This window comes from Pimephales promelas, chromosome 3 (assembly GCF_988280905.1).
Source record: "Pimephales promelas chromosome 3, fPimPro1.hap1.1, whole genome shotgun sequence".
Lineage (NCBI taxonomy): Eukaryota > Metazoa > Chordata > Actinopteri > Cypriniformes > Leuciscidae > Pimephales > Pimephales promelas.
Genome location: NC_142771.1, coordinates 13,108,459 through 13,123,499, shown reverse-complemented (window position 1 = coordinate 13,123,499; position 15,041 = coordinate 13,108,459). Strand labels below are relative to the sequence as shown.

Genomic DNA, 15,041 nt, shown 5'->3' with positions numbered 1-15,041 from the left:
AGACATTTCACATGCAAGTCTTAAGCTGTGCACTAGATGTCTGAGAGGTCAAAGACATGCACTAATAATTTTAGTGCACTTAAGTTACGGTCCAATGCATTATCCATAATGCACAGGCAGAAACTGATCATTTTAGTCCACTGCACTGACAGTACACAGGAGAAGCAGCACAAAAGATGTTTTAAGAGGTTAAAAACATCCTGCAAATACCGATATCAATTTTCTAAATATATAAACGACATCTTAATATTGCCGATATGTTTTAAATGCGCCAAGAACAACCCAGAGAAGGTAATATAGCTTGGGGATGTCAAATGTACTGATGCTTCCGTACAAAGTTCATACAAAAAAAAAAGTTATGATAGTTATGATTTCATGAAAACGTTTTTAATAATCTCTTATGCTCACCAAGGCTGCAGTTATTTGATCAACAGTACAGTAAATACAGTAACATTGTGAAATGTTATTTACATTTAAAACAACTGTTTTAATATATTCTAAAATGTAATTTAATCCTGTGATCAAAGCTGAATTTTCAGCAAAATTAATTAGTTAATTCATAAATAATTGGTTAATCCAGTCTTCCTGTGTAACATGATCCTTCAGAAATCAGTCTAATAAAATGATTTGACGCTAAAGAAACATCTTATTATTATGAATGTTGAAAACCGTTAATGCTGTGCAATATGTTTGTTGAAACAGTGCTAAATTTATTTTTCAGGATTATTTGATGAATAAAAAGTATACCATTTATTTGAAATAGAAATATCTAATATTATATGTCTTTACTGTCACTTTTGATCAATTTAATGAACTCTTGCTAAAAAAAGTATTCATTTATTTACCTGCAATTAAACAAGTTTACGAACCTGACCATGTCTGTGAATTGTATGAAGGCTACATACCATTGTCGTAATATTCAATGTTAATATTTATTTACTCATTGAAAAACTAAATGATGTGCAAACTTTTATATTTGCAAATGCTAGAAAAAATTATATATATATATATATATATATTTTTTTTTTTTTTTTTTGAGCCACCAGGCACTGTTGTTGTGCGAATGAGCGGGCCGGAGCGCGAGTGAATCGATCAAAACTAACTTTAGCTGGACAATAACTTTATTCTAGAGTGGCTGTAAAGCCAAAACAATCTCTGTTACTTTCCTTTCCTATAATCACTGTAAATCTGCTTTGAAACAGTCCATATTTTTAAAAGCGCTATATAAATGAAGGTGACTTGACTATGTTCGTAGCTTTGAACCATCTAAAGATTCAAGAGTTTTGTTTGAGACACTTTAAATTCTGCTTTGCGCTCATGGTTTCAGATAAACTGATGTGAAAAGGTCAATTGTGGTTGGTTGCTTTACACAAGTCGGCCACATGGCCCGTCTACGTCAGTCTAAATAACACTGCATCGCCGGCCAGACTTACATATAGCAAAAAAAGTATGGATACGCAAGACTAAAGCGCTGCTAAGGTTAGGGGTGAGAAATAAAACCCAGAATTCACCACACTGGATGCTACACATACTTTGCAAATCCAATGAAGTCCTCATGGTTGGTGTTGATGTACGACAGCTCAATGTCAATCAGCAGAAGGACCTGGTAAAAACAATCGATTAGCACAATGAGAAAATAATGGAAAAAAACTCAGTGATAAAATGGGGATCTTCTCTCGTTGTTCTCGCACCTGGTCTTTGGTCTTTCCTTCTCTCTCTCTGACGTAAGTGGTGACGATCCTCTCGGTTTCTTCTCGCAGTCTGGGGTAAGAGCCTAGCTGTGGGGAAAAACACCAGATAGATGCAGGCTACAGCATGTACACATGGCCACACGCACTCTTACAGAAACACACACACAAGCGAGCGTTCTGCGACATGAAAGTGGTAGAAGCTAACCACAGTTAGACCTTTAAACACAGGTCGATGTGAGGACTAGTTTTAGCTAAGCCAGCGTGCACAAGAAGAATCAGTGCGGGAGAGAGAGCAGACATGCGCACATTCACACCTACAACCATGCAGATTTGGGGATTTCAGCAAGTTGTGCAGGTAAGACAACATTCACTCCCAGCTAGGAATAGACAGTGAACGAATAAATGAAGGTGCAGTAAACCAAATTTAAGGGATGGTGTTACTAGGGTTGGGAATCGGAAACTGGTTGTGGATATGATTGACTTCAATTTAAAATATCAGATTTGTTTCATAATTGACACATTTTGCAACACTGTTATTGAACTGAATTGAATCAACACTGAACTGACTCGAAGTGAATAACGACACTATCGCCTTCTGCTTCTGGCTGAATTAAAGTTATTTCATAATTGATGAACTGAATCAATGCTGAACTATTCTCACTATTTTTCTGTTTATCTCTGTAAAACTGCTTTGAAACAATCTGTACTGTATAAAGCGCTGTATAAATAAAGGTTTTTTGTTAAAAAAAGTTTTGTTCTGGTAACAGTTATTATATATAGGGATGCACGATATATCGGTCACATTATCGGTATCGATAAATTATAATTTTGAATGTTATCGTTATCGGCCCAACAAGAACATTTAGCCGATATCTAAAAGCCGATAATTAATGTATTATTTCAATTATTTAAATTGCCTGAAATATGATTGAAATCAATTTAAAAAAGGAAAATCCAGTTAAAGTGCAAAATGTGCAGCGCAAGTCTGTCATATCGGCTACACAATATTAAAATGAGATCATCATAACTGTGTTTGTATCTTGACTTTTAATGAGGAGACTTTTTTTTTATAATCAGGCTCTCAAAAATTATCTAAAAATTTGGATTTAGATTTATCGGCCAATATATCGGTTATCGGCTTTCAAATATAAAGAATTATCGGTTATCGGTATCGACCAAAATTGTCATATCGGTGCATCCCTAATTATATACAGTCTTCCATTGATGCAGACCTTCAAAACCAAGGCAAAATGCGTTGTTTTAGTGATTTCTTAAAACTCTTTATGAATCAGCCAAATGAATCTTAAACTCGTTGGTCTTAAACGACTCACTCACTGAATCAGCCGTAGTTGTTATTGAGACGACAACGGACTAACTTCAAGTCCTTATTTTTGGTCAAACTAGACTTGAAATAAACCAAGAAGCGTGTTTTGTGTTGTATAGACCTTTTTATGTTAATATAAATGGGACCTGTTGTACATAAAGACATAAAATCAGTTTAATTACTGATTGGTTGCTCATACTACAGAGTGTATGAAAGATACACATTCAGAATTTTGTTGTGAAGGATAAATGTAATTTAGTTTATATATATAAACAATATCATTCAGTATTTTTAAAATTTAGAGTTTTTTAATATTTAAAAGAAAAAATTATGTAACAAAGTACAACGTCAATAATTTGGCGCTTCCTCAAATGTATTAAAATAATCATTCAAAATGGAATTGGAACTAGAATCGCTACTTCCTCACGATCCCCATCCCTAGTACTTAAAACTGATCAATCTTAAGTGATAAAATTATTTGATGTTAACAAATATGTTGTGAAGTGCAGGATATATTTACTTTTTGAGGAGAAAAATATCTTCCAAATCTGAGAGTGAAAAAGTGAAAAGATTTAAAGAAAAAAGTGGGAAAAAAAGGGGGTGTGACATTGGGGAGGGAAGACAGAATCAACACAAATATTGCACTGCGGTTCCTCCTACGGCCACACGATGGCAGGTGACTGGTTCTTTGTTGCTATGACAACAGCAGCAGCCTTAATGTGTCTGGAGTGGTTGGCAATCCGTGTGTCACTTTTTTTTTTGTTTTTTTACTTTTAAAGCCTGAGGTTCAGATTAACTGATGCTCTACTAAAGCAACAAAGAGCGAGAAAAAGGTGATGAGCCACTGACAAACACTGGAACTGGTGCTCAAAAGCTGATTCAACTTAGAAACACCCTGTTATCCCAAGCAATCGGGATGCTATATGTTGGAGTCACAGGGACTTTGGAAATGTGAGGCTCATTATGGAACAGAACACCAACTTCGGACATGAACACATTCCAGACAGACGATGGGCGGGGGCTGATTTGATATAGATGGAAAGCTGATAGGGCAGGCGGGCGGCAGTGTGGAAATGGAGGAAGGAGGAGGGTTTTTTTTTTGGTTTTTTTTTGGGCTCTGCTTCTTCTCGATCCGCGCTCCATATTACCTTGTTGGCACTTTTCCTGACGAGGGTGGTGACTTCGGACACCACCAGGTCCACACATTTCAGGCTGGGCTCTTTCAGTTTGCGGATCTGCTTTTTCACTATAGTCTCAAAGGCTAGGTCAGGGGTGAACAACCCCGTTCTGAGGGGGTCAGGGTGATGCCGTTGGGCGGGGGTGGGGGGGGGGGGTGAAGAAGAAGAAGTGTGGAGGTGTTAAAAGAGGACAGAAAAAAAGAGAAAGAAGGCAGAAGAGAGCATGGAGAAGGGGAAGAATAAAAAGAGAGGAAACTTTTAGTTGATTAATCATTGCTTATCTATCAACAGATACGAAGTTAGGGTCCAAAAGGGGGAGTCGCAGGTTTTCACATCCATCAATTATGAGTTATGTATTTTTGCAGCACAAAAACACAAAACTAAATAGGTCTAAAACATGGGAGTCCAATCCTGTTCTTGGAGGGCCAGCATCCAACCAGCTCAAATAGGAAGTTTCTAGTCTAAAGACCTTGGCTAGGGCATGTTTAAAGTCCCCGTGAACCGGAAGTTGCAAACGACTTTTCTCCAGTGTTGTGACGTATTTCCGAGAGAAACGGAATACTAAATGAGGCAAAATAGTGGGCGTGGCTTTTTTTTTCCAACTAGCACCTGATTGGATCTAGAAAAGTGGGTTTTTCCATTCTGAAATGGAGGATGACGCAAGTTTACACACGCTGTCAATCAATGCTCGCTCGGTGCTCGCAAACACACAACAGCTGTCAGTTGGAGGGGCGTGGTTATGAATGTTAGGGAGACACCCAAACCGTAAAGCCTACGTCATCGGGCAAGGTCCTCCAATGCAGAGGGGAGGGGCATTTTCAAAAATTGATTAAAGTTTACAAAGCCAAAATTTTTTTTGTGTGTGGATTGACTTGCATGTATGAATTGTTCACCACAAAACGATCAATTTAGGCAAACAAAGTAAGTATGGTCGATTTTGATTTCATGGGGACTTTAATTGGGGTTAGAGCTAAACTCTGTAGGACAGTGGCCCTCCAGGAACAGGTTTGAACACCCCTGGTCTAAACGATTTGGAAAAATATTCACACCAAGTCCAATGCTACAACACGTTATAAATATATTAAAACTAGTAACCTATAGCCTTCAAAGATTCATTGTTTTGGTTGAAACATTTTGAAACACTGGAATCCATTGGTTTATATGACACTTCTGTTAAAGTGATGAAACGGATGTGTGTGGCAAAATTTGGAGGAAAGGATCGGATTATCGAAAGCATAAATGTCAGACGGGATGGTTGATTGGATTTTGAGATGTGGAGGTTGCACTCAAAAGTGGAGGCAGGGGTGGCTTTAAAATGGACTGAATATGTCAGCAGAGAAAGTCTGTCATTTTTTAACAGAAAGTCCAGTTTTGACATTTTGATTAAACATTACCAGCTTTACTTTAATTTCATGTTGACTTTAATAGCTCTTCAACATCTGTATTCTTCAGCCAATGTGGAGAGAATGGCACATTAAATTACTAAGAGTCATTCGACTGAATCTACAGCACTACGGCAAGCAGTCTACGATGGGAATGAAATAAAAATAATGCCAAAAACAAGACCTCACACACAATGCGAAATAAAACGTGTGACATACACAACCAGTATAGTCCAGTTGTGAACAAATTACTTTGGTACACTGGTTCTTTGTAATTAATCAGTCAAAACGACTCGAATCTTATGAAGACCCCCAAACCAACAAGTTATTGATTTAAATTGGTGAAAAAAATAAAATCTCCAACTCAAAGAGTTAACAGTTTAAATCAGTATAAATTGATTGTAGAGGTCTTTGACTTACTTGCTGAATGACAAGGCATTCATTTTGAGACAACTCGACTCCAAAAAACTGTTACTGTGATGTATTCTCGCCCTAGCAAGAACACTAAAAAGTGTACTACTTTGTTTGCTTAAGTGTATTTCTGTATCACAAGGACAAGACTCGAGGTTCATATGACAATGTGCGGTTAAAGCAGCACATTTTGAGTTGTGTTGTAAAGTTACCGTCACGTCGGTTATGTGGTTTCGTTCTAAGTAAAGTTGCCTTTCATTTTGTAGTTTTCATAGTCATGTTTCATGTTCCGGTTTGTCTAATGTGTCCTGATCTGATTGGTTCCTTGTTCCTCGTAGGTTTTCATAGTGTTTCTTGTTAGTCTTTTTTGTATAAACAGCCCTCATGTATAACTTTTTTGGCTTGTCGTGTATTGATGCTGCTGTTAGTGAGTCCATTGTCAAGTCAAGTTCACGTTTATATTCATGTCTGTTATGTTCTCAATCAAGTTTACTTCAGTCATTGTCTTTTTGGGATTATATCAATAAACGGTGTTACTGACGTCACAAACTACCTTGTAACCAATCAGATCATGGAACAGGGGTAGGTTCAGGGTTAGTACTAGTTAGTACCCAGTAATTGTAGTTACTAAAATAAGTACATAGTATTTACATGGGTAACTGGACTGTAAAAGGAAGCGTTACCAAACATTTTTGGTGATCAAAGATTTGTTTTAAGGGACTAAAATGAATGACTGCAGAGGGACTTTAAGACATTGGAACAATCCAACATTTATTTGATATGTATTTCGGACTTGGTGTGAATGGGCCTCAATAGCCCTTACATTTCAATTTGACCCTTGGCTATAGAGATGCTCAGCATTCAGCAGGATGTTGCGGACCCACGGCTCATCCCTTTTAGACCGCAGATGATCAGAGTGTCATTCTCCAATCATCTCCTTATCACAAGACTCTCACAACACCCCAACACACGACAGCAGATCCAGCGCACAAGGCAGTCGAGGGGGCCGAGGGGGTCACACCGACACGCAAACAGGCTCCCTGAAGTCTAACTCTCCCTCTGTGCTTTTAGCTGAAAGCACCGTCTGTTTGTCTCAGGTGTAGTGTGACCCCCTCACTGGAAGCCCCCTGTGGCCAGGCCGGGGCACTGCAGTACCTTGTTGGTGCACTGCCTGAATGTGTTGATGAGCTCCTGAATAACCAGATCGATACATTTCAGACAGGGCTCTTTCAGCTTAATGATCTGCTTTTTCACGATGGCTTCAAACGCCAGATCTGGAGTGAACAGCCCAGTTCTGAGAACGCACAGGACAGACAGACAGCAGGACGTAAGAGGACGGAGACGAACAGTGAGGTGAAAGAGAACAAACGACAAAAGTGCCAAAAAAAATAACTCAATGACAAATATTTGTGACAATGACGTGAAAACGAAACTTAATAGAAGTGAAAATGGGATACTTGAAGGTGAAGTGGAGGGAAAGAAGAGGATAAAGACATTGGTTTAGCTCACAAAGACTGGAAACAGAATCCTAAATAATACACAGACAGATGAGTGTGACTTGCTGTGGGGGGAAAAAAGTGTCAATTAAACATTTCAGAGACGACTAGGTTCCTCAGTGATTATAAGAATCACTTTAGGCCATGCCCTCATGACAGTTTTTGCATTGGCGAAGATTATATTCTCATGGTCTTGGTCATTGAGTCCGTGTCTAAGATTATATTTTCATGGTCTTGGTCAGAGTCTGAGTCTAAGATTATATTCTCATGGTCTTGGTCATTGAGTCTGAGTCTAAGATTATATTCTCATGGTCTTGGTCATTGAATCTGAGTCTAAGATTATATTCTCATGGTCTTGGTCAGAGTCTGAGTCTAAGATTATATTCTCATGGTCTTGGTCATTGAGTCCGAGTCTAAGATTATATTCTCATGGTCTTGGTCATTGAGTCTGAGTCTAAGATTATATTCTCATGGTCTAAATCATTGAATCTGAGTCTAAGATTATATTCTCATGGTCTTGGTTATTGAGTCTGAGTCTAAGATTATATTTTCATGGTCTTGGTCATTGAGTCCAAGTCTAAGATTATATTTTCATGGTATAAATCATTGAGTCCGAGATTTAAGATTATATTTTTATGGTCTTGGTCATTGAGTCTAAGATTATATTCTCATGGTCTTGGTCATTGAGTCTGAGTCTAAGATTATATTTTAATGGTCTTGGTCATTGAGTCAGAATCTAAGATTATATTTTCATCGTCTAAATCATTGAGTCTGAGTCTAAGATTATATTCTCATGGTCTTGGTCATTGAGTCTGAGTCTAAGATTATATTTTAATGGTCTTGGTCATTGAGTCCGAGTCTAAGATTATATTCTCATGGTCTTGGTCATTGAGTCTGAGTCTAAGATTATATTTTCATGGTCTTGGTCATTGAGTCCAAGTCTAAGATTATATTCTCATGGTCTTGGTCATTGAGTCCAAGTCTAAGATTATATTCTCATGGTCTTGGTCATTGAGTCTGAGTCTAAGATTATATTTTCATGGTCTTGGTCATTGAGTTCAAGTCTAAGATTATATTCTCATGGTCTTGGTCATTGAGTCCAAGTCTAAGATTATATTCTCATGGTCTTGGTCATTGAGTCTGAGTCTAAGATTATATTCTCATGGTCTTGGTCATTGAGTCCGAGTCTGAGATTATATTCTCATGGCCTTGGTCATTGAGTCTGAGAGTAACGTGGCGTGAGCAGTAAAACGTTTCTGGTAATTGTGTTGGGAAAGCATGGCCTTACTATAAGACATTTCAGAGAAAGAAAGTGTGTGATTAGAATGAAAGAGTAAGGGATTAATCAGTGAACAGAGGATATAAGAAGTGTCGTTCCTTTCATGCCAGCGTAAGGCCTGCAGGGCTAACAAACGCCTGCCGTCAATGGGACACCACTTGCCTGACACCATGGACGTTCTTAATGGCATGACTGATTTCTCGCCGGAGCTCCTTCTCATCAAAAACAATCTGAAAGAGAAAGAGAGACTTCACAACAGGGACTTGCCATTGCACCGGGTATACCGGGTCCTCTGGGAACTTGTTGTGACTTGTTATCTCAAGATCATAGTATTTGCTGGATTCTAAACAAGTGCAATCATTCAGAGAAACTGAAAGACAGTTCAAAAGCAGACAAAACAAAGAGCTCTGTAGATAATAGAGGCATTTACCTTGACCAGCTCGAAGGGGAAGCGTTCATGGAAAATTCGGTTAATCCGGGCACCTCCAGACAACTCTGCTGTGTCCACCTGGTCTCCGGAGCCTTCGATGCACTTCTCAAAGTCCACTCCGAACTGCTGGACCATCCTGAAAGAGGTACTAGAGTTATACACATCTGCCCTGGCCTAGACATTGCTTTAGTTCGAGACGCTAGTCCCGTCACTGGACTCACTGCAGCAGAGCCTTGGTCTTTCGCGTAGGGTCATCCGGGCGGAAATTCTTATACTCTTCCACCTCCTTTTCCAGTGAGAGAAGCTGAGACTGGAGTTTGCTGCGTAAGCCGGGTAGCGTGTCCCGGATGTGGTTGGTCAATTGCTAAAAATAAAAAAAATAAAAGGAAGTGAGAATGTGATGCAGTATATAAACATAATGGCACCAAACAGAGAGTGACATTCACCAAACAAAGACATTTTCAGGAATTAGAAATATTTTTTTGAGCATATGCTAATCTTTTCAAAAATGGATTTATTTGTGGAATTCCATGACTAGTGTCGTATTCCTACCTGGTTGAGGGTCTTCTGCAGATATGGTGTTCCCATTTTTTCAGCCATGTGTCTGTAGCTGGGATGGGACAGGAAGAACTTCCTTTCTGCTGCCATTGCAGCACGAATATCCTTCTTGCCATCTATATCTTTCTGACTTCTGTTTACAACACCAATATAACCTGGGACAGAGAAAGTAACATTACAGCCTTGATGGACAATATATACCCCATGCACTGGTAGAATTATGCCAACTGGAATCTCCTTTTGTCCATCCAAAGAACACTTTATACTGTATTGTATTGTATTCAGAAGTTTGGGTTCAGTAAGATTTTTTTTTTTAATATACTTTTATCCAGCAAGGTCATTTTTAAAATTTTTATTTAACAAAAAATTCTACAAATGTATCATGGTTTCCATAAAAATATGAAGCAGCACAGTTTTCAACATTAATAATAATAAACAGCAGATCAGAGTATTAGAATGAGGTCTGAAGGATCATGTGACACTAAAGACTGGAGCAATGATGCAGAAAATTCAGCTCTGATCACAGGAATAAATTACATTTATTTAGATAGAAAACATTTAACTCTATTAGTTTTTTATTAGTGTTTTAACTGTATTTTTAGTCAAATAAATGCAGCCTTGGTTTGAAAAAACCTTACCAATCCCAACGTTTTGAATAGTAGCAGTGTTTCCTCTAGGATTTTTCCAAGCTGTGGGGGCAGGCCCATTTCCCCAGGGGGAGGGGGCGTGGCCCACGAGTGATATTCCCTTAGGCCACGCCCCCTTGTCTCCCCAAAGTATTATAAGCGATCATGCGCATCCCGTGTGCAGAATGATGCACTTGAAGCAACACCAAATCACAGCCCGCAACGCTTCACATTAACAAGAACATAGCGAAGGGAAGGGGATTAAACATGCTTAGTAGGGCTGCACGATTTGGGGACAATGTCATTGCCATTTTTGAGCCAATTTTGCAATTGCGATATGCGATTCCGATATAATAAAATGGTTTCATGAGTCCAACTTGCTTGGTTCTAAAGTAAAATGCACACACAGATTAGTGATCATTCTGTGTATTGATGTTTATTTCTCAACTTAAACTAAAAACAACAACTAAATGATTGATAACACCTATAATGATCAATAAACCATCAACCAAACCAACATTAAAGTGATTCCATCATTACAATTGTAAGCTATCAACGTTTTAAAAAAAATTATAGGCTTAAAAAAAATATAGCAGCTTTTAGATGTAGTGAACTTCAAATAATCCCCACATAAACCCATAATAAAAAACATATTTATTGTGCCCTTCCTGTCTTAACAGGTACAGAAATTGAATAAAGTTATCAAACAGTCTGCGCTGCATGAATCATAAATTATATATAGAATAATCCTTATTAAAGCTACAAAAGTTCTTTAGTCAAGATCAGTGAGTAATTTTCTAATTTCCCTTCGTTCTTTGATTAACTTTACTGACAGAACGCTTTATTCGCCGCTGGCCCTTTAAGAGCACCCGTTGCCGAGACGCGGATCCCACGCGCCTCATAGCGCACAACTCTTTTCGTCCATAAGACTTTTCTTATGTTATGAAGATACTAGACAAAACGACATTTTGGCATAATTGTGTGTGCTGTTCGTTCAAGCTCGAAAGAGAACTGTATATTCTGGCACGCGGTGAGTGCATGCGCATTATGGCACGCGTCTTTCTGCGAGTCTCATATTCTAGGGCATTCACAGGCAGCTTTTCACTTCTTGTCGTGCAAAATGCGAAAAGGCATTTGCACGAATAAGAGCGGGATCATGTAAGACTAGTCAAAGGATGACAAAAAAGAAGAGATGCTGCGTTAATAGTCCTAATTTGTTTATTTAATATAAAATCGCGGCATTTTGCGTTATAATTGCATAGGTTTGAGATCGCTATTACGATTGCGATATGATTCATCTTGCAGCACTAATGCGTAGTGTATTATATCTATGCAACAGTTTTTTGAGCCTTTTATTTTTTAACAGTTTTAAATTTCAGCGCGCATGAAGAACAATAGCGCACTCTCTCGACTCTATGCTGTAATCTCACATACACCCGGGAGAAGGGAATGTGATTTAGAAAGGGCAATAAACTCCACTCCAGCAAGATAGTCATTTTATGCAAATAATACAGACCTTTATGCTTTATCTACAAATAAAGTATAATATTGGGAACATTGATCTTGAAGAGAGTGTCGGCGTGTTACTGTCGCAACCGAACGCGACGCGCTGTGTGAATGCTGAATGGAGAATGAGGCGAGATGACTTTCCGTTAACTTTAACTTAGCGACTAAAATATTAATTTTACCACACATTATGCTATTGAATGACTTTAGAAGTCTTGGAGTATAGTGTGAAAACTTGATTGTGCTTTACAAAGTTTTTTTTATGCCTTTAGTGAGGCTTAACAAAATAACACACACTCTAAAAATGATGTGTTGGATTTACTTAACCCTCAGGTGCTCTTCGTTTCGGAGTCACACTTGTTATCTTCCCGGTCAAAAGTGACCGGACACCTAAAAATGAAACTTTCTCCATCCCAGTAAAACCAATGCAATTTATTTTTGTTCTATAATATTTTTTCTTTTTAATTTAGTATTTTGAGACAATTTAATTGAATTTATTAATATTTATGCAATATTTATGGTTTATTTTTGCCATGGAAAAATATATATATTTTTCTATATATATATATTATTTTTTTCAAAAAAATATTAATGCAGTATTTTAGTTTAATATAGAGTCTAGGCCTTCAGAAAAAAAATATTTTTTGGAGAAAATTAGCACCATCTGGTAGAATCATGGTGCAACCACTAGATGGCATGTACAGCTCTCTATGGAGAGGCATGTGAATTCCCCAGCTGTTTATGAACACATTTTTTTTTTTTTTTTTGGATTTTCGGATTTGTATATATAGTTGAAACAATCTCAAAAACTATTTCTTATAAAAAAAATGACAAAAAAACAAATATTCACATTTTTTTTTCATTTTTTTTACAATTTCCCATTCATTTCCTATGGGGTCATTTTTGACCAAAGACCACAAGTGTGTGACTATTTTTTTTAAGACCACTTAGCATGCTCAGATCATGACCTCAATTTTTTTATGTGTTCACATACATAATGCCATAAAGGTCACCAAGTTTCGTAATTTTCTGAAGAAGCTGTGATTTTTAAAAATTCAAAACATACTTTTTGTTATCAAAATTTATTGGTGTGTATGTGTATAAAAGTGTGTTTGTATGCGTGTGTGTGTTGGTGGGTGTGTCTGTTTTGCACTCTAGATGTTGTAGAGTGTCACCCCTTCAATGCTGAGCACTTTTTTTCTGCATCGTGGCCGATTTGTAGATTATACACACAAAAATTCTCAAAGTTTTTGCGTTTTTCTCAATTTCCCATTCATTTCCTATGGTCGGTCATTTTTGACCGAAGAGCACAAGTGTGACTATTTTTTTTACGACCACTTAGCATGCTCGGATCATGACCTCAATTTTTTTGTGTGTTCACATACCCAATGGAATAAAAGTCACCAAGTTTCGTAACATTCCGATGAAGCTGTGATTTTTAACATTTCAAAACATAAATTTTTTCGGTCAGAAATGACCGAAGAGCACCTGAGGGTTAAAATATATATGCACCATTTTTGCATCATACTTTTTAAGTAATCCCAACTTGGAATAATTTTACTTAAAATTAACAAGAAAATCTTTGTTATATGTACTTAATTATTTGAGTTCACGCAACATTCTTTACTTAAAAATGTATGCATCACGTTACATATATTTTTAAGTAAAGAATGTCACGTGAACTAAAATATTTAAGTTTATTTTATGTAAAATTATTCCAAGTTAAAAATTTACTTAATTAAATGATTACGGATTACTTAAAAAGTATGACACAAAAATGGTGCATATATCTTTTAAGTAAATCCAACACAGTGCAGGCCATGTGAGATCAAAACAAATCTTAGTTCTGTTTACTTAACATTTAAGCTCATTTATATATAAAAATAAGACAATTAAATCAGTTGAACCAACCATTTTAACTTATTTTAGATCTTCAGCTCACATGTCTTAAAATAAATTAAACATGCAAATCACACACAATAAAGCATTTCACTTTATTATTTATTTTTCACCCAAAACTTTTAAATTGCATCTTAAAATAATATATTAAAATAGAAAATAGTTGTTAAAATAATAATAATAATGATAATAGTCACAATATTACAGTTTTTTCTTGGATCAAAGAAATGAAGGCTTGGTGGGCAGAAGATTTATAGGCATATTTATTTTTTTCAAAAATCAATAAAAAACAATTAAATGTAACAAATTAGTCCATTATTAAATGCTTATAAATATAAAAATTAGTCTATTAATATCTATTAATTTAAACAAAATAGAAGTTAATTAATGACTTTTGTCCAGAGGTTTTGAACGAATATCTCTTCAAAAACATTTTAACAGTAACTACTGGAAAACAGTAAAGATCTACAATCTTTATTTGAAGCTAAACTTTTGTTTAAAGGGTATTTACTTATTTTGATAATAATTTTGAAGGTTTAATTTACTGAATTGTCTCTGTCATTTAGGATTAATATTGTGCTAGAATCAAGATTGCCATTATTTAATGATTGTGCACACGGAGCTGTAGGCAATGCGTTTTTGAATGTAATATTTATGTTAACGTTACCAAAAGTAGGCTAACCCGCGCCCAAAGCCCCCTTCCCCGCGATCCATGTATAGATAGAGAATATGGGAATTTGTAAATATGCAAGGTACATTTGTTTTATCCAAAAACAACTCGCTAAGAAAGTAGGCCTATAATCTAGGCTATCCGTGGGGGAGAAAGCGCCGTCCGAATTGGTAACCGAACGCGTCAAACACGTCGCGTCTAGTTAGATGCTTGAATCTTCCGCAGCCCGCTCAAGTTCAAATTTTTCTACCGAGGAAGACGTTCGCGGCAAACGAGTCACCCAATTCGCGACGCCCGGCGCGAATGATGCGTCTTCGCGTCTTTGCATTGACTATGAATGTAATCTGCTATCGCAAATAATTAAATTCACGTTCTGTGTGAACACACCATTAATGCATAAGCCAACATCATGGTCATATATTTTGAAAAAACACAATATACTCTTCAAATACTCGCGTGCAAAACACTTATTTCATTCATTAACATGTAGACTACAAACGTTTACATTCGTAAGTAACACGTTTCTAATTGTTGATGCAAAATTTGTAGCAATTCTGAAATTCAGTTAAAAGTCAATTTCTTGGCTTACCT

The 15,041-nt window shown here is 36.9% G+C and overlaps 1 protein-coding gene across 8 annotated transcripts in view; it reads right to left on the bottom strand.

Moving 5' to 3' along the window:
- dnm2a (dynamin 2a) overlaps positions 1-15,041 on the bottom strand; it is a 56,910-nt gene that overhangs the window by 23,111 nt on the left and 18,758 nt on the right. For 6 of the 8 annotated variants that reach the window (XM_039686737.2, XM_039686729.2, XM_039686731.2 and 3 more), the window contains exons 6-12: positions 9,744-9,904; positions 9,413-9,555; positions 9,192-9,327; positions 8,924-8,991; positions 7,142-7,280; positions 1,692-1,778; positions 1,533-1,603 (exon numbers count right to left, since the gene is read on the bottom strand). In XM_039686737.2, the coding sequence (XP_039542671.2) occupies positions 1,533-1,603; positions 1,692-1,778; positions 7,142-7,280; positions 8,924-8,991; positions 9,192-9,327; positions 9,413-9,555; positions 9,744-9,904 (805 nt within the window). Of the gene's footprint in view, positions 1-1,532; positions 1,604-1,691; positions 1,779-4,163; positions 4,303-7,141; positions 7,281-8,923; positions 8,992-9,191; positions 9,328-9,412; positions 9,556-9,743; positions 9,905-15,041 lie in introns of all 8 variants that reach the window. The other 2 variants (XM_039686728.2, XM_039686735.2) reach the window with 1 other exon arrangement.